The sequence below is a fragment of the Anopheles cruzii genome, chromosome 2 (assembly GCF_943734635.1).
Source record: "Anopheles cruzii chromosome 2, idAnoCruzAS_RS32_06, whole genome shotgun sequence".
Taxonomy (NCBI): domain Eukaryota; kingdom Metazoa; phylum Arthropoda; class Insecta; order Diptera; family Culicidae; genus Anopheles; species Anopheles cruzii.
In genome coordinates, this window is record NC_069144.1 from 45,688,204 (window position 1) to 45,713,399 (window position 25,196).

General features: G+C 51.6%; 1 protein-coding gene across 1 annotated transcript in view; it reads left to right on the forward strand.

Moving 5' to 3' along the window:
• The window catches only part of LOC128279148 (semaphorin-2A-like), a 158,881-nt gene extending 134,477 nt beyond the window's left edge, over nucleotides 1-24,404 (forward strand). The window contains exons 6-14 of the mRNA XM_053017866.1: nucleotides 3,606-3,743; nucleotides 4,485-4,617; nucleotides 19,130-19,486; nucleotides 19,944-20,172; nucleotides 22,837-23,173; nucleotides 23,243-23,559; nucleotides 23,625-23,733; nucleotides 24,201-24,276; nucleotides 24,346-24,404. Coding sequence (XP_052873826.1) covers nucleotides 3,606-3,743; nucleotides 4,485-4,617; nucleotides 19,130-19,486; nucleotides 19,944-20,172; nucleotides 22,837-23,173; nucleotides 23,243-23,559; nucleotides 23,625-23,733; nucleotides 24,201-24,269 — 1,689 coding nt within the window. The 3' untranslated portion in view covers nucleotides 24,270-24,276; nucleotides 24,346-24,404. The remainder of the gene's footprint in view (nucleotides 1-3,605; nucleotides 3,744-4,484; nucleotides 4,618-19,129; nucleotides 19,487-19,943; nucleotides 20,173-22,836; nucleotides 23,174-23,242; nucleotides 23,560-23,624; nucleotides 23,734-24,200; nucleotides 24,277-24,345) is intronic.
• Nucleotides 24,405-25,196: the final 792 nt, after the last annotated feature.

Sequence of the window (25,196 nt, forward strand, 5' to 3'; positions counted from 1 at the left end):
CCAGTCATTTTGACTGGTCATGGTATAAATCTCCAAAAAAAAAAAAATTTTTTTTTTCCAACATATATAAAAAAAAGTTTATTTGTGAAATGTATTCTATGCTTAGAGCTATTAAAAGTCATAACATCATTTGGGGAAAAAAAAATTACATGTAGTGGAAATTTGCCATTCAAACTGCCCGACCAGTCAAAATGACTGGTGTGGTATATCTAGTGTTAAAGAGATTGGCTTTGGCGTTTGCCCGTTAAAGCATTCACTCTCGGTGTGGTTCCGGAGGCTGCAGGCCCACAAAATGCTGCACCGCCCTAGGGGGCCGCCCGCAAGGGTCCCGGCTCTAATCGATAAGCGCTTTGCTAACGGCAACATTATCGTATTCTTACAGTCGATTGCATTCGTAATTGATTTTTGAAGCGATGCGTTTCGAGTGTTGGGTCGTCTTTAAACGTTTACCAGCGTGGGGGCCCCATGCTGTCGGTACGTTTGTACCGAAGGGGAGCAGGAGCTTATCAGAGTGCTGGAGGGGTCCGACCGAGTCCGACCAACGCCACCGCCCAACCCGGCACAACCAGGTGACTTCATGGCACTCGAGTGGCTCAAAGTCAATCAAGTGGAAAAACTCGGAACACTCTCATGTTGTTGAGACCGATTCCGTTGGCTGCTGGAAAAACGACGACTGTTTCTAGAGTGTTCTGGTTTGCTTCTACCGACCCATGGCTGCCGTTCTGTAAAGGAGCACGTTACGAAACGGCAGGCCATCCTGTGGCATATCGAAGAGAAGGGTAAAGGAGTTTTTGTTTGTTTTTTTTTGTATTAATAAAGAACCCAATCGTAGTGCTGGAAAAACTGCGAAGCTAATGTAGTGTAAATAATTAATCGCTTACGCTGTCGCCGGCTGACTCGTAATGACTTGGGTCCAAAACGGAACCGTCATTCGCCCCCTGCAATCCGGTGGCCATTTTCGGTGAGCTACTGCAACTTGAAACTCAAATGGCTGATTCATAATCTTATGCATTGTTACCTAATTCGAAAACTCGTAATAAAAACATGTTTCGAGAGTTTTCAATTTCACGACTGATTGAACGTGTAAAAAGAGCGCCATAAAAAGCGGAGTGCCCGAGTGCCGCGAGTTTGGGCCACAAATCAACGCATGCTTTGTGTGGCCCCTTGGAATGTTAATAAAAAATGGGGTAGTCGGCCAACGCGAGTGGCGACATATTTTTTCCGTGCCTCACAGCATGCTGCGACGCGCACAGCTCTCACTCCTACTCAGCACGGTGCCGGCGTTGACGTTTGACTGAGAAAGTGACAGCCGCCGTCTGCAGCCGACGGTGATTCATAGAGGATGCAGTTTTCAATTCATCACCGACCACTGTCACTACTTCAACCGTCCATGAATGAGCCTCTCGCTGCGAAGAATGAAAGCGCCTGGTTTGTTGGGCCGCTAAATTTATGGTTCAATCTGTGACGAGTGAAACGCACTCCAAACGGTTTTCATTGGCTCTCACTCACGGGTGACTCTTAAAAACGTCCACAAGCCGACCGAAATAAGAACCAAAACCACGCGCGCCAGCGAGCGCCAGCGAGCCAATCAAATAATTACTCCCAACGCTCGAACTGATGAATCATAAATCACTGATGGGTTTTGTTTTCTGCAAACTAAATAATGTTACAATACGCAAAATACGGGACCAATAAAAGACGGGAAAAATCTATTTGCACCGCCTCACAGAGCGGTTGATTGCAGCGAAAATATTGTCGGCTTGCAGAGCTCTGATTGGTGGTGTTTTGCCACTCGAATCACGCTCACAAAACGGTTTCCGAAGCCTAACGAACATACGGGTGCGAAAGCCAGAGCAAACAAACATTTGCACCACGAAAGCCTGGCGACATTGAGGCCTAAAAATTGTCACCCAAAAACCACCCCGGCTGCTGTCGCGCTCTGGGGACTTGGAACTTTTCTCGGCGCCAGTGCGAATCATTTAGCCGTCGATTTTAAATGTTTGTGTTTATTGAAAACAAAATGGCGTCGGTGGCCAACGGTTATTTTTGAAGGGCCAACCCTATCGGGTTCTTTCGGCCGGCCGGCATTGTTTTAAAAAGGTGCACCGAAGCATTGTGCTGTTTGCGAGAACTCCCGGAAACCCGGACCTATGAATAACTAAAACAATTCCACTCTGATTGAGCCTGTTTTAGTGATGGCGGCGGCGGCGGTTTTTTTCTCGCTGTTTACCCTGTTGGCCGGTGCAGGAATTTAATGTTTTATTATTTCAATTTTTCCAATTCATCATCGAGCGGAAAAATAAACAGCCGCAGCAGCGGAGCAACGCGCACACGGGCGGTCGGCGGTGGACAAAATGCTCCCCTCTTGAGCGCTGATTTTCCCTTTCGGGTGCATTTTATGTTGTTTTATGCTTTTTGTTTCTTTTTGTCCACTCCAACAAAAATCCCTGCGCCACACGCGCGGCTTGGATTGTGTTGTTCCTAGCAGCATCCGAACGTGCACCTATTATCCGGAAAACATAAGAAAAAAACAGCGCCGAGCCGGCTCGGCCTCGATCGGAGGGACTGACTTTTGGTTCACGGTTCGTAACTAAAATTGCAGCCAGATTTGTTTGAAATTCCATCTAATATTTATGTCGCCACGGCCCTTTGGTCCCCGCGTTTTTTTTGTTGGAAAAACCGACACACACACACGCGGGCGCCCCATAATTGGTGCTCACCGCGGAAAGCCCTTAGTTACTCGGCTTTCATGCACTCGCATGCCCGACCGGACCCCGGTTCGGTCATTTATTCATTGCTCGGCCCGGCAATGGTCAGTTTTCTTTGTGATGAATTTTCACTCACCGCGCGCGCCAGTTTGTCGCAATTTTCCACCGGATCAAGTTCGATCACACACTCGCCCCAAAACGAGAGTAATGGCTGTAGTTGGGACCGTCGCCATTTTTTGTCGGACCACCGACGTTTTTGTACTCACTATGTAATCAATACATATTCGATTTGGAGAGTCCTTCTGCACGGTCCTTCCCTGTTTGGTGGCCCGGGAGAGTGTGCTTCGGGACTCTGTGTCAGATTTTCCCTCACCCCACCCCACCCCGCCAGCGGGCCAGCAATTGGCAAAAAGTACAATCCACCATCGACAACAATGACACAGCCGGCAAACGGCAAACCCGAACCATTCGTCCTGCTGCTGCTGCTGCTGCTGCTGCTAATCCGGAAAATTGATCACTCGCCGGCCATTTTGTTGGAAAATTTATAAACTTTACCACCGCCGTCGACGGCGCACGGCGCTTTGTTCCGTCGCTTTGTTTTGCCATTTCACATTTTTGGGCCTCGCTTTCCATTCCGTTCCGCTCTCGCGGGTGGACATTTTTTTTAGTCACTGCTTAGAGGCCTCGTTTGGCTCGCAGCGGCAGCAAAAGGCCCGTTTCGTTCGGTTCATTTCGTCAGACTGTCCTTTTTTGAAGGGGGTGATGGTGGTCCGAATTTTTTCGTTTTAATTTTCGCCCGTAGCCCGTTGATTTACATTTGGCGCTTTATCAACGATATTCAATAACTTTTTTCACGATCTGTGTGTTTTGTTTTTTTCCTTCTCGTTCTTCTTGTAGTCTAACCTAACGCAGCTGTCACGGTCGGAGTACGTGCCCGGCATTGGGCTGGGCATTGCCAAGTGCCCGTACGATCCGTACGACAACTCGACGGCGATTTACGTGGAACAGGGCAATCCGGGCGATTTGCCGGCGCTGGTAAGTGACAACGAAAGTGCTAACAATTACATTTAGAGAAATGAGGAAAAATACCACAAATGCTGATGCTGATTGCTGCCTTCAACGGACGAGAAACTTCAAATCCATTCATCTCCGGAGTGCAACCCAAGGCAAAAGGTGGCCACCGTTTATCATTCGCACCAAGATGCACACCACAGTCAGCAGCATTTTTATCAATGCACCACCGTGTCGTCTCACCAATTTATGCATCCTTGCCCGTGCGCTAGCCCTCGCCGGCTAATAATGGCCAAATGTCAAGTCAAGTGAGAAGAGATCCGAAATCCGAACAACGAAAGAACCTCTGCACGTGACACACTTTCGGTTCGATCCTTCCGAACCGTGTGTGTGTGTGTGTTGTCATCGGGACGCGGGGCCCGAGATAAGCCCCAAAATATAGCGAACGAGCGCTTCGCATCGGTCGCCGGGTGTAACAAAGGCGTGAAAATGGGTCCCCATTTTCACGCCCCATTTTGCCATTTGCCGAAGGATGCCGCCGTCACTCGCTTATCGGCGAGGCGTTTCTGACAGCACACTTCTCGCCGTCGGTAAGGGAGAGAGCAAGAGCTTTCACTCTTGCCTCTTGGCGTCACAGGAAAAATAAAAGTGTTGTGAATTGATTCATGCGTTCGCGTAAACTAATTTTATTACTAACTTTCCGACGCGCGCGCCATTTACTGTTGTTCACAAACTCAACTCACTCTCTCTCTCTCTCGGTTGCAGTACTCCGGGACGAATGCCGAATTCACGAAAGCCGACACGGTGATATTCCGCACCGATCTGTACAACATGACAACTGGCAAGAAGGTGTTTAACTTCAAGCGTACCCTGAAATACGACTCCAAGTGGCTTGATAGTGAGTATAATTTATGGTCTTAATCTCTCTAACCGCCCCGCGTTTGCTGGTACCGCTTTCAGGTCACCCTCGGGTCTCTGCCGTGTTCCGTCTTCGGTCCTGTTCGGTTGCGAACGGTTGGTCCGTATGAATGGTGTCTGAAGCAAACCTCCTCCCGGGTTCTGCGCGCTCCGAGGTCGCTTTGTCGCATCGTAGAGCAGAAATGAGAATTCGCCACCAGACGTAGCAGCGCCTGCCTGCCTGGTGAGGTGATTCCTCACGTATGGCAGCAGCAGCAGCATCGGTTGGCACCTTCCGCCATGCGCCCGAAGATAGTAGGCAAGGTTGGCAACCATCGGCTGCAAAAGCTTAATTTCTCTGGCTTCGCTCGGGCGGCCATCGGAGCAGCCTCCGGGTGGCCTGTCAGAGATGCTGTAATCAGCCCTTTTGTGATCCTGGCCGCTGGCTCGTCGGCTCCGCTCTAGCTCTACCGAGCGGCTTGAAGAATGTCCCGGAATCCTTTTGCTGCCTGCCTGCCGTACCAGCCCAAGATTGCCACCATTTTTCTACCGATGCTGCTTCTGGTGGTCGTTTTTCTACGCCACTCTGTGTGTGTGCGTTTTGTTCGTTTGCGGTGAGGTAATTTATCAATTTGTACACCGGATTGTGACAGGCCCATGAATGCGCCGGTGCCCCATGCGTATGTGTGCGCGAGTGCACGGACCTCATCTTTCGGAGCATCGGCAAATCGGGGCGAAGGGCTACTTTCGAGGGCTGGGCAAAGGCACGTTCCTCACGGTGGCTGGGCATACAAATGAACACAGTAATGGGCCACCACCACCCAGCCGGGTGGGGGTCGTCACTTTTGGGCTCGGCAATGTCTTGATGTTGCGGTTTCCGGTCGCCACAGCCACAGGCAACCACAAACCGGTCCTCCGGGTAGCGGCCGGTGGCTGACGTCCTCCACCCAAATATGTCGGCATCGGGCGAACTTTCGGCCCGACCGAGCGCCCGATGTGTGTCCGGCCCGATGTAATTAACTGCTAATGACGTGTTGCACTGGGCCACCCTGGGCCGCTCGGTGGGGATGGTTATGACGAATTCGCCCCAGAATCCTTTACCAGACGGGCCTAATTTTCCGAAGGCACTCGACTCGGTAGGCATGGGCTTAAGCCCCATTTTGGCAGCGGGGCATTGTTCGAAGTCAGTGATACGGTTTAAAAGTTGAGTAAGCGAATTTACACGAGCACGACTTTAAATTGAGGCGCCCGACCGCCCGGGTTTCTAATACCCGGCCGGCCGCGTTTCTTTGAAAATCCCGAAGAAAAGGGATTGTGTAAATTTCAATTTCGCGTCCCGCGCTGAGGCGTCGTCGGGTGGGCGCAGAGCAGAGCACTTAAGATTTTAAGTCCTGAGCTTCTCGGGTTTCTTCTTTTGTCCTTTTCTCGCCCTTCACAGCAATTGTGTTCCGTCCATCCGATTTTGGGTCCGGCCCTCCGACTTCTCTCACGCGCCCAGTCCTGCGGAGTGTCCTGCTGTCCCGCGGGTAGATAAAAACGTGGCCAAGATTGTGCAATCATTTGAAGTGGTCTCCGGCGTGACGAAGAAGCGCACGCGAGAGAAAGAGAGAGATCGGAAAAAAGCTGAGCCCAAAATTACTTTCCCGACTTCGTCAAATCGTCCACGCCGCGCCCGCACCGTATTCCGTATCTTTTTCCTCATTAGGTTTCAAGGGGGAATGGCGGCAACCAACCCACCAGCGGCGGCCACAGACTGGAAAGTGCCGACAACCACATTAAACGGGGTTTTTTCATTCTTCGGCCCAAGAATAATTTACTCCTTTCGATCCCGAAAGGACGGGAAACGGCAACGGTCTTCGACGGGGCGATCCTGGAATGGCTGCAAAGCGTTGAAAATTTGCTTTAATCATATTCCTCTCAGCTTCCCAACCGCTCTGTCGGCCGGCCCCCGGCATGGACCATGGATGACCATTGACATCCATCTTTGCAATTCAAATTTGTTTCACCACCCGATCGCTCCGCTGCCTCTTCTTGGGGGGCCCGGGTAGTTAGTTGCCTTTTCGCACAATTTATATGCAATTAGAGTGGGACGCATGGGCGATTGCGGGGCAGCGCAGCATCGCGTTCTTTTGAAGCCGACATCGAAAAAAACCGGACTCCGGCACCAAATTGCCGGCCACAATCAACACTGCTGCGAGTAGATGGGCGGCTGCGTCAAAGGTTGATGGGCATTCGGAAACCGTATCGGGCGGGTTGCTGAACGTGGGTGAGTTGGAGCAAGGATCATCAGGATTATTTTACCGCATTTTTTTGCGCTGCGAATGGGAGCCAAATATCATTGATTCTCGAATCCTACAAAAAATCGGTTCCGATATCGACGCTAGTTTAGTAGGGGGCCTTCGGCAAGAGTTACCACCCTTTGGCACACTGTTGCTTCCATTTGTTTTTCTTTATCTCTTACAGAATGGTCTCCGGTCGCCGGGCTCCTTGGCCGACACGACGAAGGGCGTTGTTTCTTTTCTCTCGTCTCTTTTTTTCAAGTCCGTTTGAAGACAAAAAAAAGGAAGGGTCCTCGGCCGGCGTAGGGCGAGGGAATGATTTGTTCCGGGTCGCCCTATCTATGTGCTAACAAGTATCCCCGGGGAGTAATATCTATGCAAATGGGGGACCCTTCCCGCACGAGATGGGCCTTAAATTAACTCGAGATGTATTATTTTCTATTAAATTTTATTTTCCCACTTTTGTCCGTTGCCGGCGCGCCCAGGCCAGGGCGGATGTGTTTAGCTTTTCTCTTGCGCATACACACAATCTTACGGCTCGAGCAATTGCCTTCTTCCGGTTATTAGATTTGCACGTGCGCCACGTCGGTCACCGGCGCACCGCCATTTTTTGAGTGAAACTTCTTATGAGTTTTTTCAAATAATGTGGTGGAAAAACAATCCGGCCACCCACCCTTCCGGGCCGCTCCGGAATATCATTTCTATTTTCGTCGCACCTTCAACCAGAACCAGCGCGCCACATCTTTCGGCGGCCAGCTGTTGCAATCTGGGCTCCCATTTTGGGCTGCGGAAAATGGAAAAAAATTCGTCCCGAAAACGAAAAAAGTAACTCAATTATGGTTCCCTGTTCCCGAGGGCCGCAGTCCAAGGCGCCGCTGTCCGAGGCCGGAGTTTGATGGATTTTCCAAGCGACACCTTGCCGCGGGCCACTTTTGATGGTGACGGACAACGATCATATTTAGGTGTTTCTCGTTGTGTGATTTTGGCGACAAAATCAGTTCATGTGACCATTTTCCCCGAGGGTCATTAGGAGGACAAATTGGTCCTACAAAGAAGAGGAACGTGACGTAAGCTAAATTTGACGCTCGGTGGAATGTAATGTTTCCGTTTCGGCGCTTTTCGTAGAATTTTGTTTTAAAAAACTTTAGAAAATTCCAACGGTGGGTCGGGTCGGGATGAAACCCGAGCCCCAGAACCCGAGGCACAGGTGAAAGCCACATTTCAATGTAAAGTTATTTGACCCACCGAAATGGCCAAGCCACGACAAGACCATTTGTGGTACGATATTAAAAGTGCCGCGCGACATCTTGCCGGAACCGGAAGACACGAAACCATGTGTTGCCATCCCCCAGGATGGCTCGTTTGGACATCGAAAAGTAATGACACGACAGCAATATTCCACCTTTTAATAGGGGAGCAATTTTTCACGAGCATAAACAAGGAAGAACCCAAAAAATGCCTTTTGCCTTTCCTGTTGTTTGTGCGGCTTGATTGATCTGACTAGCGATGGGGTACGGTCACCGACCGGACACAGGGAATCATTTTGCAAAGCAAACCATCTCTTCTGACCATAGGTCAACATTATTAAAAGCGGAAGATTCCGCCGCCCATTCCGTTCCGGCGGATCCATTAGAACCTGCTGGTGGGCCTTCTCACGGAAAGTGCACTGACCCGTGTCCGGCCGTGCTTCTCATCCATTATTCACAGTGTCCGCATGCTGCTGCAGCATGCTTGTCCATGCTTATCTCTAAAAAGCCTCGGCCACGATTGAGAAAACTGCCGGTAAGCGGGTCGCTGACTTTTGGGCTGGCGTCGGTCAAACCGAAAGCACCGGTGTCCAGTATTTGCACTCGTCCCCTCTCGGTATGTGTGGGACACGCGGGTCAAGAAGCCACTATCCTGCCACCCGCATCAGCACCGCGCTCGCACCGTTTCATTCGTTCCCTGTCCCTGGAGGAGTGTTGGGCACCCGTGAATGTTCGCACCATTCTGATTTGTTCAGACGGAGCATAATAAGAGCATAAATGAAACGAATCAAGCCTTGCCACATTGCGCAAATATTAAAAACTACTCCCCAGCCGACTGACGCTTCTTAAGCCCACCCCTGTGCACGTTAAGGAAAAAAGGACCCTGCACTCTCGAAACACGCACACAGGTGTCGAAGTTCCTCGTGCTGTGTTTTCTGTTTGCTCCGAGTGTGTCAAAACGATTCCATTACTTCTCGCCCCGGTGCAGTGGGGGTTCCACGTCCCGTGTTGCAGGCAGTTAATGCTTGGGACCGGTGAGCGCCGGTGTCAATTTGACTGCAGCGTTCGCTTTGATACATCGCCCCGTCAAGTGGAGCCGGCGCTCCCCTCGGAAAATTGACCTCCCGGTGCTGGTGTCGAGAGGAATTTTAGTGTTGCTAAGAGAAAATGTAAACTGTCTTCGTTTCTGCATCGCATCGGCATCGGGGTTAGCTCGCTTATGCATTCATGCTGCTGGCTGGCTGGCTGCCGGTTGCCGTGCCGTGTCCTTGTTGACGAAGAGGTTGACAAACACATTTACGCTTTTAGTCGAGCGCCGTCGTCGTCGCCGTCCGAGGTGTCGGTGTCCCTCGATGGGCGTTAAACCCTTTCGCCGAGTACTGAATCACTGCGCTGCCCTCGGCACGTAAACGCGCGACACGCCACACGGCGGCGTGTGTGAAGTTTGCGGGAAGAACTAGTTTTCCCATCAATCGCAACACCCTCTAGACACACCGGCACCGACCCCGTTAGTGCTGATGCATCACCATCATCATCACGAAACTGTTAAAAAGCTCCAGGGCCCTCGAGGGCCGCCCGGCCGTGGCTCAAGCTTTTCGAGGAGATGATGTTTCTTCACTGTTTATGCTCGACACCATAAGCCGGAGCGTGCACAAGGGGTCCTGCCGGTTGTGGGTGGTTTCCGCTTTCCCTGCCGTGCCCCGGCTGACGGTCGGCGCTTTTTTTCTGTTGCCTTTTGCGAAAAAATAGAAATACCCACTTCAGCGCACCCAGCTGACCTTATTTGCATGCTGATTTTTGTTTGTTTTAGAGCACCAGCCTGGTGCTCCGTGGTCGGGCTCCTCTATCGTCGTGTTTCATCATCGCGCTCGGTGCAGTGGGATCTATTATGCAGCAATCTCAGGTGTACGTAAAGTGAAAGCTTCCCGTTTCCGTGGGGCAGGCGACTTACTGCACACTTTGCTCACTGTTTACACTCCCACAAGAGTAGTTTAACTCGGTTGCCAGCCAATAGACAAGCGGGCCGCCGCCAAGGGGGTTCGGAGTAATTTCTCCGGTACTTGTGGCACAAGGGTTTCCCCATTTTCTTGAGCTTTTTTTTCATGGAATTTGTAGTGATTTTGCGCAGGTTTTATGATCGGGCCCCCGTGATCGATTCTCGCTTTCTGCGCTAACGCGCGGGCACTCTCGAAGGAATTTTAAAATCGGTTCCATATTGCGCTCGGCTGCCATGCGATACATTAAGAAGCTGCTGGCCCTGACGGAAGCGGCACAAGTGCTGCATGTTGGCGCAATTTGCATGAGAGATTGAGTTTCATGTTGCAGGTTGCTAAGGTGATTAGGATGTTGCCGTGGAAGCGTTCATCGAACACTAAAGTAGTCAAGATGTCGGCGTCGATCGATCGAACGTTGTAATAGAACCGAACAGAATTCAGCATCCTAGAATGGACCGAACCGTACTATAGCCAACCTAAACTATCAGCGCCAGTAGAAACGTTTGCATTTTATACTCTGAACAAGCCATAATAAGAATTTAGAGCAATAATGCCTTCCAACAAACGGCAAACTACAAACAAAACGTGAAATGTGCTCAGGTAAACGTACAGATGCATTCCGTCTTTCCGATGCCATTTTGCTGCACTTAGTGCTGCACTTTTCAGCCACCACTTACGACAGCACCCACCGGGAATGAGCTTCCAGTGTGCGCCGGAAAAGGAAGTCCCATTTTCGAAGAACAATTCCCGTTCCCGGCAACACTGGAAATGAGACATCCTTCTCGACGGCGGTGGACGGCACTTCACCCGCAGCCGCGTGGTGTGAAAAAAGTCAAATTTTGGATCCACTCGCCGCGGAATCTGAACGGAGCACGGGAGCAGGAAGAAGTGAGTGATGGCAAAGTGGGAACAGGGCGAAAAAAAGGCTCAACCGCAAACATCCCCCGGCTTCCGCCATCATTAATGCCCGTTGTCGTCGGGGTGTGTCGTTGAGTTTGTCGTTGAAACGTAATAATCGTAATCATAAAAATTATTCCATCCATTTTTCCGACATAGTTTCGCGAAGCGACCGTCGGTGGCGGTGGCACGCGGTTAAGTGATTTTTTCACGCTCTCTCACGCTTTGGCGTACACAGGCATTATCATCGTGAGACGCAAGGGTGCAAGTGGGGCGGTGTCGCGGCGGCGGCATCTTGTTCGCGCCCAAGCGGGACCGGGACACCAACGAACCAACTAATGGCAGTAATTGTGTGTGTGCCTGTGGTGTTGAAGTATTTTAGTGTAATTTCGTGCATTCTTCTGTGCACCGGAGCCCGAGTGGCTCTCGGGAAAGTTGTGCGAGCATCGCACCGTTACAACCTATCCGGGGACTCCGCACAGTGCAGGGGTTTAGTCTTCATTCCGTTCCGGAGCCACCAGGCGCCTCCATCAGCATTCAGTGATGGTGCCCCTCGAAAAAAAACCCTAAAAATATAAACTTTTGCAACACTCTACCAATTACGGGGAGCTTTGAAACTGAGAACTGAAAATTAGTTTCCCAGCTCCTGCACCGGAAAAGGTGTGAAAAGCCATGAATTAATGCGCGCAAAGTATTCTCGGGCCACCATTTTTCTTCCTCAAGCTGGTGTCGGTGGCTTACCACGATAAGTTGTGGGCCCGGTGTACACTCCAAATCGGACCGAACCCGAATCCTGGCGAAAGAAAGGACGCAAAACTTTCGCATCCAATAAACTACGATTATTTTAATCAGCGTCGCGCGACAACTTCGCTCCGGGATCGGGTTTTTGTGCGCCAGCGAATCTTTTTTCCTCCCGATACTTTTCCTCTGTTTTTGGCTGGGTGAGAAAACTATTTTCGAAAACAACTTTAAGAGGTAAATATCTCAGGTTTGTGTGTGTGTGTGTGTAAACCGATCCCCACGTCGGTTCCGTGGCCGAAGGTGGAAGCCGAATGATTGGAGTTTATAATCTTCTTTATCGATGAATTTGTGGCAACTTTTCGGATCTCTATAATGTCGGCTCTCGGTGGCGTGCTTCCGGTGGCGACGCCCGACGAGTGTACAGCACGGAAAAACGGAACGAAAACTTTCGGTTTTTCTTTGGGAAGTGTGAAAAAATCGGTTTATGCAAGTTGTCTGTGCCCGGCTCGGGGCGGGCAATCTTTTGTGGGAAATTGAAAAACTTCGCTCCAACCAACCGACACACACACACCGGATGAGATAATATTTCGTCGTTCGATGTGCCGGATCAGTGTCCTGATCCTCTCTCGCGTGCTCTCTCTCTCTCTCACACACACACACACACAATGTGGAGCACCGATTTTGGCGCTCTGTCGGTTGTTGATTGAAGACACGCAGATGACGTGTTGGTTTTCCATCGTCCCGAAGCGCCAATTGATAAGAGGACCTCAAGCCGGACCCAGACGACGCCTTTTATGTTGCAACGCCCCATTACTATGATAATTTCCGTGTCCGTTCGATGCATTTTTATGCCCCTTTCCCGTCGACCGACCGAACGGCCGCAGGATGGCCGTACGGTGTGGGGCGTCCCAAGCCGCTCTCGTCCTGTGCACCGGCATTTAGCATACTGCGGTGCGGGTTTTGCAATATGCAACGGCCAACGCAAGAGAGTACACAGCGGTGCTTATATTTTCGAGATGCATCTTTCGTAGTACCGGCGCGACACTTATTGGAGCATCCGGTGCTGCATCCTTAAACGATTTTCTACTTTCGCCACGAAAGCGCCCAGGGGACGGTGGCGTGGAGTGCCGTGCCGGGGAGCAGGTTTCAATATTCCGTTTAGTGCCACGCCAGGCACCAGCCATGCTGTAATGACACTTACAATGTATTCCTGCAGCCACCGCTAATGTTGCCATCCGGAAGGCAATAACACGATGCGTTCTGTGCACCATTCGCTCGTAATATTGCTTTTTCATCCTTTGCGTGTGCCGTCTGGTGTCTTGAGTGGCTCAAAACGTTACCTTCTGACGAACGTTGCTTAAATATTCCATTGGCTGGCGGCTGCACACCCCGATGAAGCAATTCCAGCGCTCGGACACAAGACGGATGCGGACCATCGTACGCCGTCCGCACTTTCGGTATTAAAAATTCTCATCAACCAAAACGGAATTTCAACTGCGGACGACCAATTCCAACCGCTAACTGCGGACACTCGGCGTCCCAAAAAATAGCAACCGTCGACACACAGCGCACATTAAAAAGCATAATCAACGGACAGAGCCGCTCCCGGCGTATGTGTCGATTCGTTCCGGCCGTCGCCGGACTGAAGGAACCCGCCGCTCCTGTAGCTGCGTGTTGTTGTTTCGCCGTCCCGATTTTTTTCTCGCTGTTTTGCTGACGCCCCGACGATGGTCGTTGACCATCTGCTGAGTTGTCGTTTCGCTTATTTTATTTATTTCCAGCCAAAACGGCCAACTCGCTGTCGTTGTCGCCCGTCGGGGTGTCCTTTTCCTAAAAACCCACACGGCGGAGTGGGCAGAGTTTGCGATTTTTCCTGTTTGTGCAACTGTTTTCCATTTACACTTTTCCGACCGTCGGAAAAAAACACGCGCACACACACACACATCCCTCCGTCGTTCCATTTCGGGTCCACTAATTTCTCGTTCGTCGTGTGTCGTTCATCTTCATTTCGTCTGTGGATCCGCGACGAATCACCCGATTCCGTGGCCGGGCAAAAAATGGCCCACCAAAGTTACGCCTTCTCCGGAGCCGTCTCCCCGTAGCGGTGCGTGCCGCTGGAAAGCGAAAGTGTCATCAGCCACTCCGCACGCTTCCGGCTTTTGCCCATCACAGTAGCTTGACCACCAAAAACCGAAAGCAAAACGTGAGCTTCGCGAAACGAGACAAACTCTGGGCCGGGAAAATTGAAAATGCATTCCCGAGACTGGCCCCACGCAGAGCAGGGTGCCGCCGCGCAGGTTGGTTCGGCTTTCCCTCGGCGAAAATGAAAGTTAAAATAATTTATGGCACGTTCATAAAAATAAAGTTTGGTGCGCATGTACATAAATTTAATGGGAAAAAAGCCGTGCGCCCCCCCCGGGGGGCTAGGTAGCTTTCCGCGTGTGTTCCCCCGACGACGACGGTGGCTACTTTTGGGGTCGACCGGTGCTCGTCGCGGCCCATCGCTCGGTGCGGTCATTTCCGGAAGCATGCGGAAAATTTGCGTTTTCTCCGCCCGACGGCGAACGGGCGATGAAGAAATAAAATATTCCATCTCCCCAAAGCGGGAATAATGCCTCTTGCTGGCTGGCCGATGGTCAGTCAGGTCCCCACGAGAGCGACTCCTAGACGCGCCCGCCCTGCTGCTTCTGCTGTGTGGCAATCCTGGAGGATACAATTTTTAATTAACAGACTTCCTACGCCACTCTCCTGCTGCAGACTCGACCACGGCGACGCCGACGACGAGATGCTGCTGCTGGTGCTGCTACGGAAGACTCTGTTCATCTGTTTCGGGTTTCCGTTGGAAAGTCATCATAATAATTAATGACTGCAGAGCGCGCGCGTGCGACTCCTAGCTAGTCTAGTGTGTGTTGCCCGTTGGTGGTCAGTCGCCGTTCAGCCGGCGTGGTCTCGGGATGTTTATTACATTTCCCCTCGGTTGCCATGAAAAGACGGGGATGATGTCGTTTGTCGCGTTACGTACTGCGTACTGTCATCGTTGAATTCTTAATGCGCCCCTCAGAGCGAGGTGTTTTCATTCCACTCATTTGTAGTTAAAGTTTGCCAAATTGGAATCCGAGAAATGGCCCCGTCCTGATGGGCACCGATGCACTCCATTGCATATTGAGCCTTTCGCTCAGCGCGCAAACATCGGTGCGGGACACTGATCGGCCATTAAACTGCACATTTCCGTGCCGCAACCTTTTTACTGGAGCGTTTCAAACATTACCTTCCACTCAGCGGATGGTTGGTTAAACATTCATGAAACGACCGGGCTGCAAACCGGCGCGCCGTGCGGCGACCGCCGGTGTCGGAGTTTCCCGGCGGGCGCCCGGGTCTCCACCCCGGGAGGTTAATTAAAAAATCGATGGAAAATTTTCGGCACTTTTCTTTTTTATTAAATTACTGTGTGCGCGCGAGCGATGCTGTGGCGGAGAAGATCCCTCCCCGGCCGGGGGGTCGAAGGAAAGTTTCCGGTTTAGTTACGAAAAATCGCGGCAACCCAAAACAGAGAGAGAGAGAGACCTCTCGGGGGAAAATATGATAAAATCTGACAGCGCTCCGGGGGCAGGTAAAAGCACGCTCGAAGTGGCACCAAAAAACGAACGGGACACACATTCGCCGGGAGGGCCAAGATGTGGACAAACTGTGAACAAGGGAGACAGTTTTCCCGGGCTTGGGTCTGCCTTTTTTGCCGCTAGTTTCACCTCCGCGGGACCACTCGCAGCAGGTGCAAATGAGAAAGGACACACCAAGTCTTGATAATGCTATCAAGGAGCGGACCATGTACGGTGCAGACGAAAAAAAAGCGGGCGATCTATAAAAGTCTCCAACTAATGAAAACGTAGAAAGAGAGACACCGGAACGAAGGCGGTCGCTGCTGATTGAAGCTAAAAGCCCCACCGTTTTTGCCCCATCACACACACACCGGAGAGCAAGGTCCGCAAAAAGTGACTTCAGAGTTCCGCTTCTATAAACGCCACGTAATGTGAGTTCTGGGAGAATTATTTTTCCTACACGTCTATTAACTGTACATCAATTGGGGGCGCTAGTACCGTACGCCGACCACGCTTTCCCTTTTCCTTGCGCTCCAGTGATCCTCCGGTGAAACGGAAACCTGGAGAAACAAATTGAACCGAACGGCCCGTCACGGCGCGACGCACTCCGCCGAGCGGGCGGGAAGACGGCGCGAAAGTGTCTCTCAAAAAACTCAATCAAAGTGTAATAAAAACAAACGACGGGCGCGACGCTCGGAAAGGGGAACGGAACGGGCGTCATGTTCTGGTATGTCAATGGGCGGAACGCGTCGTGAATCCTTCCTTCTTACTTTCTACTTTCAACTTTCCGAGCCCGGGGGTCGTCAGTTTGGCGAAAAGTTTCTTGTACGACAGGACTTTCGGATAGGGTGGCTGCAGTGCAAAGGACATCAAAAGTGGTGGCCAAATTTCAAGTCAGAAACAAGGCTGTTCTTCGTCCAAGTATTGTTCGAAGGTCTCAGATTTGTAGTAGAATGCCCAAAGAAACTGGGCTTTCTTCACGTGCGCCACATTTTGACAGCACTGAGCTGCACTTTTCTCGCGGCGTATCCACTCAGGGTGAAAGCTTATAATCCATTAAATGGCGTCTAAAGATCCCGAACAGTAGAAAAGGCCTACATTAAGCGTCGGTATGTCTAGTTTTTCCGCATAAATTTTCTTTGCTTCGAATACAGCACAGTTATCAGTTTGTTCGCGCGCCAAATCCTTACTGAGAACGAAACTCCGTTACAGCATCTTCGCAAGGTGCGTGCTGCTGGTGATATTAAATTCCTACACAAGCCTTTAACGCACCTCAAATGTGTCTCTGCGCGTATCGCCTCCGGAGTGAACCATTCAGCTCTTCGCAGCGCGACTCAATTTAATCATTGCCAACCGATGGGAGCGGAGCAAGTAACCGACCTCCGTTCTCGGCGGTGGTATTTTCAATTTATTTTTCCACAAAACGCGCGCGCCCACATTTCCACCGCGTGGCTCGCAAGTGTGTCTAATTGAAGCGCCTCTTTATTGCACCTCACTCCGTCGACTCACGCGTTAAGTAACACCTCACAAGGAAGGTCCTTGTCCGGGCTCCACTTTTCCCGGTTTTTTGTGTGTTCCACTCACTGTTCCCCCGAGGCGCGCCTTGAAAACGAAGGCAAAATCACCGACACCTTTTTTCGCGCCTACGGAAGCCACGTTGAGCACGGAGCACGCTCCACGGTCCTTGTCGTCCTGTCATCCGCGCTGCGGTTCCGTATCCATCGAGGCCGCCTATCTGCATCGTACAGCATTACTTTCTCGTTCTGGTGTCCTTTTTTTTGCGTGTGTCTGCCTGCGGAAGGTATTTAGCCAGGTGTCCGCTGGCATTTGGCGCTGCCGACATAAGTAATGAATTTTGAGCATCACTTTTGGGACCGACCTCAAGTTCAGTTGGCTTTCTTTTCAACAAACGTTTCGTTTCGTCCCGTCAATAACGTCTCGTTTCCCCGCAATCTATGCCGTGTGCGCAAACCACTTCTCAGCATCCGCCGGGCCGAATTAGATACCCGACGAAGAACAACAACGGCCAAATATTCCGCGGTTCCGAAACGTTCCGACGCATCCTGGCGTGTAATGTGACCCCTTCCAACACCGCGGCAGCACGCATCAAATTGCTGCGGATCGTGCCTCTACACGTACTTCGTAAGAATGTGGCCAAAGAGTCTCTGCCGGCGTGTGTGTGTGTGTTCCACAAAGTTCAACCTCGTCCTGGGATTACGTATTTTTCCATGCCAACGTTCGGAAAGCACGATATAAAGACTCGTACTCGTGGCAAAACTTTCACCGAACGACCATGGGGTGTTTTATAACCTCCACATATTTCGTTGCCGAGTCCCGGCGTCCCGATTACCGGGCTTCCCGGGACCAGTTTTCTTCATGAATTTTAATAATTTCTCTGCTCCGGTAGAAACGAAGAAAGAAGTCCGGCGAGTAATTAGTTGGAGTCGGCCGGACTTGGTGGGACCACTCCGGCACCACCGGGCTCCGCGTGCGTGTCTTTTCAATTAGCGTCTTGAAAAGCGCCGGAAAATTGTGGGCAGTCCTCGGGCCGGGCCGAGTACACCGAGGGCCCACGAGTGAGGCTTTCGGCTTTTTCTAAGGTAAATTAAATGAAAAGTCGCTGCTTTCCCGAAACTCGGACCCTTGTTTTTTGGCGGGACCTTTGTGTTTTGTTGTTGCCATTTGACGGCCACTCGAGACCAGCGTCCTGGGCCAATTTGTGGCCCCGGGGCACCACCCACCAAAGGGTGCCCACTTGAAAGCAAAATTAAAACAAAAATCTTTGTCCAAAACGGCGAGCTGCAGTTTCAGCCGTGGACCTCCTTTGATCTGGAGTGCATTAAAAACTGAAACCCGAGTATCCTTCAATCATAAAATTAGGTCCTTCGTCCCCCCGGGCCGGGCCGGCGCGGAGCTGCCAAAAGACGCCGATCGCCGGCCCCGGGCGTTGATCGTGGCGAAAAGTTGGAGCTCGGACGGATTGTGAAACAAACCGTAATAATCCACTCAAAAGAATAGCGTGGGTACCGCTTGTCCACACAGCCAGAGGAACCCCAAATCCTGCCAACCAGCCAGCCACGCTGCCTGCCGGGAACGAGCAGAAAATTTGCTCGGACAAATCGGGAAAAATGACCATCGAGCAACTTTTCATTCACAGAGAAGCAGATGGAAAACTTGTAACTTGTTTCTCGTCCAGTTCGCCTTCGAGTTTTTTTTTCCTTTTTTGGGTGCCTCTCTTGGTTTGGCAACTTTCGAATTCGCACACCGTTACCACCCCGCCGCTGCCGTTGCCGCCGGGCCCGGTATTGTGCGGACATTTTGTCGCAACTTTCCCGGCTCTCGGCATTGGGCGGCGCAAAGTTTTTCCATTCTCTCGGTGGGCCGAATTTTTTCGAGCTGCCACGGACCGGTTACGCTTCTATCAACCGAACGATACGATACATTGTGTCCGCCAAGTGGCGTGCCGGGGGGGGCGCCAAGATTTGCCGGACACACGGAACTAGTTTGCTGCCGCGGGTCCATAACTCAAAATTTCGCCACCAACTTTTGCGGGCGCGCAAAAGACGAGCTAGTCGGTCGTCGGTTCGGGTGAAAATTAGACTCATATTTTGCATTTTGCATCGTGTTGGTAGAATTTATAGAAGGAGAAAAAAAGCTGCCGGAAGCCTCCCGGGGGTCCAGCACCGTGAAAGAATCTGTGTTGTTTTGCGATCGACTTCACTGTACATCTTTCTTTGTTTTCCCTTTTTCCACTTCCAGAGCCCAACTTTGTCGGCTCGTTCGACATCGGCGAGCACGTGTACTTCTTCTTCCGGGAGACGGCCGTCGAGTACATCAACTGTGGCAAGGCGGTCTACTCGCGGGTGGCGCGCGTCTGCAAGAAGGACACCGGCGGCAAGAACATCCTCAACCAGAACTGGGCCACCTACCTGAAGGCGCGCCTGAACTGCAGCATCTCGGGCGAGTTTCCGTTCTACTTCAACGAGATCCAGGACGTGTACCAGCTGCCGTCGGACAAGACCAAGTTCTACGCCACGTTCACCACCAGCACCAACGGGCTGGTCGGGTCAGCGGTCTGCAGTTTCGACATTAACGAAATTCATGGCGCCTTCGCCGGTAAGTTTCGGACAGTGAGCGGAACGCTTCCCAAACGCCTCCGTCTTTCTTTCTGTAGACAGTTCTTGCGCAAGAATCCGCTCACTTGGCGCACGAAAACCGCCGCGGGTGCCGCCGTGCTCGCCGTGCGAGATTGACGTAACGCCAGGAAGTATCCGGGACTGCCTGCGTTGGGGTAAATCCCCTCGCCGGTCGTGTGTTGCGTGACAGCTGTCACATGTCGTGATAAGACGAGTGTCACGAAGTGTGATTTACTGCGAAAATGGAAACCACCGCACCGGCGGCAGTCCCCGGGATCTGGATAAGGCGAAGGCCTTCCGTCAAGCGCCAACGTCTCCAACGTCATATCTCGCTAATATCCTTGCGGTCATTCATTTCCCTCGTGCGCGCGCGAGAGAACTCACCTTACCTACCTACCTGCTTCCGCTTACCTGCTGCTTCCATTGATTTCCCACAGGAAAATTCAAGGAACAGGCCTCATCGAACTCCGCCTGGCTGCCGGTGCTGAACTCGAAGATCCCCGAACCGCGGCCCGGTACGTGCGTCAATGACACGTCCACCCTGCCCGACTCGGTGCTCAACTTTATCCGCTCGCACCCGCTGATGGACCGGGCGGTCAACCACGAGCACAACAATCCCGTCTACTACAAGCGCGATCTCGTCTTCACCAAGCTCGTCGTTGACAAGTAAGTACACTCGCGGGGGGCTCGCCATCCCGACCGACCCACCAAAAAAACAGACGGCCACGTCGACGAGGACCGCAAATAGCAATTTCAATTTCACGCTCCAGTATCCCAGCTCCACAGCAAAGCGCGTCCCACACTACGGAAGCGTTCGTTGTAGTAACTCATTACTACGCGAGCTCATTGTTTGTAATCCATCCGCGGCAATCGAATGGAACTGAATGGCACCGAAAACCTTTCCGCTTCCGGCGAAGCAACGGTTGCAAATGAATTGGTCCTCGGTCCACGATCCGTGCGCGCTCGCGGGGATCCCACAAAACAATGGCCGCACAACCGCACAAAGTGATGCAAAAGGTGAAACCTTCCGTAGCTGAAGTTTGTGTCCGCGGTTCGCGCGCCGCAAGGGTCACAAGCCGTAGCCGGATCATGTGCAGCATTCAATGATTCGGAATTCTATTTTTCAAGTGCGCCCGTGGCAACAAATCCTTTTTCCGTATCGGGCGGACACATCGCCCGTCCGTTTTGAATACGGGTCAACCATCACCACCACGGATCCACAACGATTGGGGTCAACTCGGACGCCGGCGATATGGCAAGCACCTAATGCATGATTGTTGTTCAACTGGTTTCGAGAGAAATGAACCCGAAAAAGGACACTCCGCGGTTTCGTTGGGCGATGTTGCGTTCGGAGCCGGTGCCCTCGGCTCGGTCGAACATCGAACTGTGGCCCACTTTAAATTCCGCTTCATAATTAAACAAACACGAGCGCAGCATGCAATGTAGCAACATCACGGCGAGCGAGTGGGCTTTCAATCAATCTCGACAACTACCCGCCGGGCGAGAGGACCGCGTGCACTCATATCAATTGCTCGTGCGTTGGTACCTGGTGACCTGTGTGTGGCGCTCTCGATGACACTAATTACGGCAGATGAAACCCCCGTGCACTCGTGGGCGTATGGGTATACGATTTCACGAATCGCGCACTTTTCGATGTTCATCGAAACACCGGATAATTGGCGTCCCACGCTAAATCGAGAGCTAGCCTAGCGGGTGGCAAGTGGGCCACTTTTAGGGTTCCATTCGGTGCACCACACACCACCGCGCAGTGAGCCTTATTACGGGACGCTCATTTGAAAGGAGTTCAATAAGCTGTCACCCCAAACGGCGTATTGTTGTACGTCAAACAATAGCCGCACCTAATGAAGCCATTTAAGCATTTTGCATTTTGTCGAATGATTGAGTGCATTAGACCGAACCGATTTGCTCATTTTTGAACCCCAATCATGGGCCCATTATCCCGAAGTTTCGGTGTATCCACAGAAACCGACCACAATGACGGAATACCAGGTGGAATTATTAATTTACAAACGCAACGCTTACGCTCGAAATGTTTTTATTTGCCACAAACCGCGCGGTGGGTTTATATGGGGGAGAAAGGTTTTTCCCCACAAAAACAGTATCCTTTTTTAATGCCCGCGCGTTGTGGAACTTTTGCGTGCATCCGTGTGCGTTATTGTGTCCCCTCTGCACCACCTGCGGCTGCTGCGTGTCGCTCTGTGTCCGGCGAAGAAATCCGTTTGCGGCTTGTCCCGGGTTGACGGGCTCAGGACGGAGCGCGCGTCAAATGTGGGGCAAAAAAAGGGCAAGCATAACTATAAATAATAACGCGGTAGAGTAAACTTTTCGCCCCACGACCGGGTCGGATGGAGGTTGCACTCGCGCTACCATACTCTCTTAATCCACTCAAAGGACCTGCAACACAGACACACACAATGCACATGCACACGTCCACATGACCGCGCTCATTATGAATAATTAATTGCAGGCAAAAGCCCTGCACACACGAGAGGCGCCCCGCACGGCAACCTTTGGGGCCACCTGTGCCAACGGGCCACGCTGCAACTGCAATTATAAGCCTCCGGCAGCTTTTTACAGCTCCCTCCGCCCCGGTGTGGTCAGTGCAGCATGAAAAAGACCACAAACCAGAAAGAAGCGACGCGACCATTGTGGGTCATTCGGTGTGGCCACAGATTGCGTACGGAAAAAACGGATTTAAAAAATGCGATATAAAAGCGAATTGTAAAACGCGACGCATGGCCCAAAATGTCGATCACAGCGCGCGGCCCTCATCGTCGTCGGGTTTAAAACGGTTTAAAATGCTTGCGGCAAACGTCAATTAGCGTCTGCTGCTGCCGCCTGTAAGCTTTTAATAAAACCCACGTTCCGTCCGACGTGTCCTGCGGAAACGGAATCGATTGGAAGGGGCGCAAACGGGGGGGCACGAATTTCGGCGCAACATACAAAGTGTCTTCTTCCGCAGCCCGCTAATGACCCAATGAAGGGCCACTCGTTGTGGGGGGCAATTTTATGAAACCACCATGACTCCAAAAAACCCACACATGTGGCCATTGTGAAGGTATTAATTCATGCATACCAGTGCGGCCACGCTTCACTACGCGCGGGGCTCTCTGTGTGGTGCAATCAGTGCGGCTAACCACAAAATCCGATACCGCTTTTTTGCGCCCCGCAGGTTGTGTTGGGTTCGACGAATGAAGGTCACTCCACGCGCGCCACGAGGTCATGGTTTAGGGTTGTTTGCGATTAGCGATTTGTGGTGTGAATCCGATATTAAAGTCCTGTCACACCCCGTACACTCGTCTATTGCAGAATTAAGATCGAAATACTCAGCCAGGAGTACATCGTGTACTACGTCGGCACGAACGCGGGCCGGATCTACAAGATCGTGCAGTACCTGCGGAACGGCGAGTCGAGGTCGAAGCTGCTGGACATCTTCGAGATCGCCCAGAACGAAGCGATCCAGGTGATGGAGCTGAGCCAGAAGCGCCAATCGCTGTACGTGGCCACCGACTACCGGGTGAAGCAGATCGATCTGGCCATGTGCAACCGACGGTACGATAACTGCTTCCGGTGCGTGAAGGATCCGTACTGTGGCTGGGATAAGGACACCAGTACCTGCAAGCCGTACGAGCCAGGTCTTCTACAGGTATGCATGCATCCGAGGGCCTCGCTTTTTGGCCTGACCGTCACTGATCATGACGCTTCTCTTGCGCAGGATGTTGGCAACGAGACGTACGACATTTGCGATACGAGCGTGCTGAAGAAAAAAATCATCGTCACCTACGGCCAGAGCGTCCACCTGGGGTGCTTCGTGAAGATTCCGGAAATACTCAAGGACCAAACGGTTACGTGGTACCACCACTCGAAAGAGAAGGGCCGCTACGAGATCAAGTACAACCCGACCAAGTACATCGAGACGACGGAGCGCGGCCTGGTGGTGATCTCGGTTAACGAGGCGGACGGTGGCCGCTACGATTGCCATCTCGGTGGGTCGCTCCTCTGCAGCTACAACATCACGGTCGATGCGCATCGGTAAGTGTTTTGGCCCCTTTGCAAATTCCAACTGTGTGCAATAACGGCGCGTTTGTGTTTTTCAGCTGCACGCCGCCGAACAAGACGAACGATTACCAGAAAATCTACTCCGACTGGTGCCACGAGTTCGAGAAGTACAAATCGGCCATGAAAACCTGGGAGAAGAAGCAAGCAGTAAGTACAGCGTTTTACGAGTAATCGCTCACCCCCGGCGAGGGATCATGCATGCAATCGCGCCGAGGGACGCTGACGGGTTTGACCACCCTGCCGCTCCCTCACCGCGCTCTTTATGGGGAGTTAATACTGCCGCCGAGTTTCGTCGGCGATAATGTCCTAGCGTCGTCGTAATAAGCGCGCCGCGTCGCGATCTATTTTATGGTATATGGTGTGCTTTATTGTTATCGTCAACCGCTTGTCCTTTGATATCTGCCCTGCGTGCGGGCAAAATATTTCCGTTTTTACGATCCATTTTGAAGTGAACCGTTGTAAAACCCCGTTCGCGTTGTTTGATGATGGATATCGCAGTTGATTTCGCGACGGCAAAGAGGTCAAACATGTTTATGGGGTTCCGAAAGGGCAGCATAAAATCAATTTGATGCGTCGCCTGATAGATCCTGTTGTGTTCCGCTTTCCCTTTGCAGCAATGTTCCAGACAAAACTACAGCAATCAGCATCCCAACGATGTGTTCTCGCGAACTCCCAACGTCTGATCTTAAGGTAAGCATATGCGGGGCTGGTTGGTCTCACCAAATCGCGTTACTAAACGGCTTCTTGTTTCCATTTTAGGCGCTCTCCGTAAGTAGCGACAAACGTTAGACCATCGGGCGTCGGTGGTTTCTCTGTGAAACCCGCAAGCGACGTGACTACGCGTGAAGTGTACTTCTTTCACGCCGCTTCGGGTGAACGCAAAAACAAACCGAAACCGATTGAACACAAGCAGAACTGATCAAATAGTGTAAAGTAAGGCGAGTAACTTTTTTAGCGAGCACTATAACGACGACAACACACTAACACTAAAATAGCAGCAGACACACACATAAAACAGAAGGCAACGTCGGATGTGATGCGTAACCAGTGTGTGCGCCGGGGGGCGCGAGGGCGGCACGAACGCAAGGATATCAGACCGATTTTTGGACGCCCGTGAAGAGGACACTAATCGAGTAGCGAAAGCTTATTTTTATATAATTGTTGGCATAAGTTTAGTTTCTAAGTTAGTGAGAGAAAGGTAGAGTAGTGTTCGTGAAAGGGAACGTGTAGAATTGGGACGCCGAGGAGAGGGAAAGAGAGGTAAAGAGTAGAGGAAGAAGTATTGTGTGAGTAACAATAATGTGACCGTAAACGTGTCCGTCAGCAGACGAATCTCGTAGCTATGAACAACCAACACTCTCAGTCAACTGTTATTAGCTGTTAGGTTTAGCAAGAACGACCAGGGAGGCGCACGTTTCACGTTTCCCCTCGCTTGTGGGGGATAAACGGAAGTATTAATCGATGCGGAACGCGGAACGGGAGAGCCACCCAGGGGTCTGAGAATCGGATCGAAAAGATTCCGGTGACCGTCTTTTTTAACAACAAAAGTATTTTAAGTTTTTAAACCACACTCTGCCACAAACCCGCATACAAAAAACTGTACACAGCGA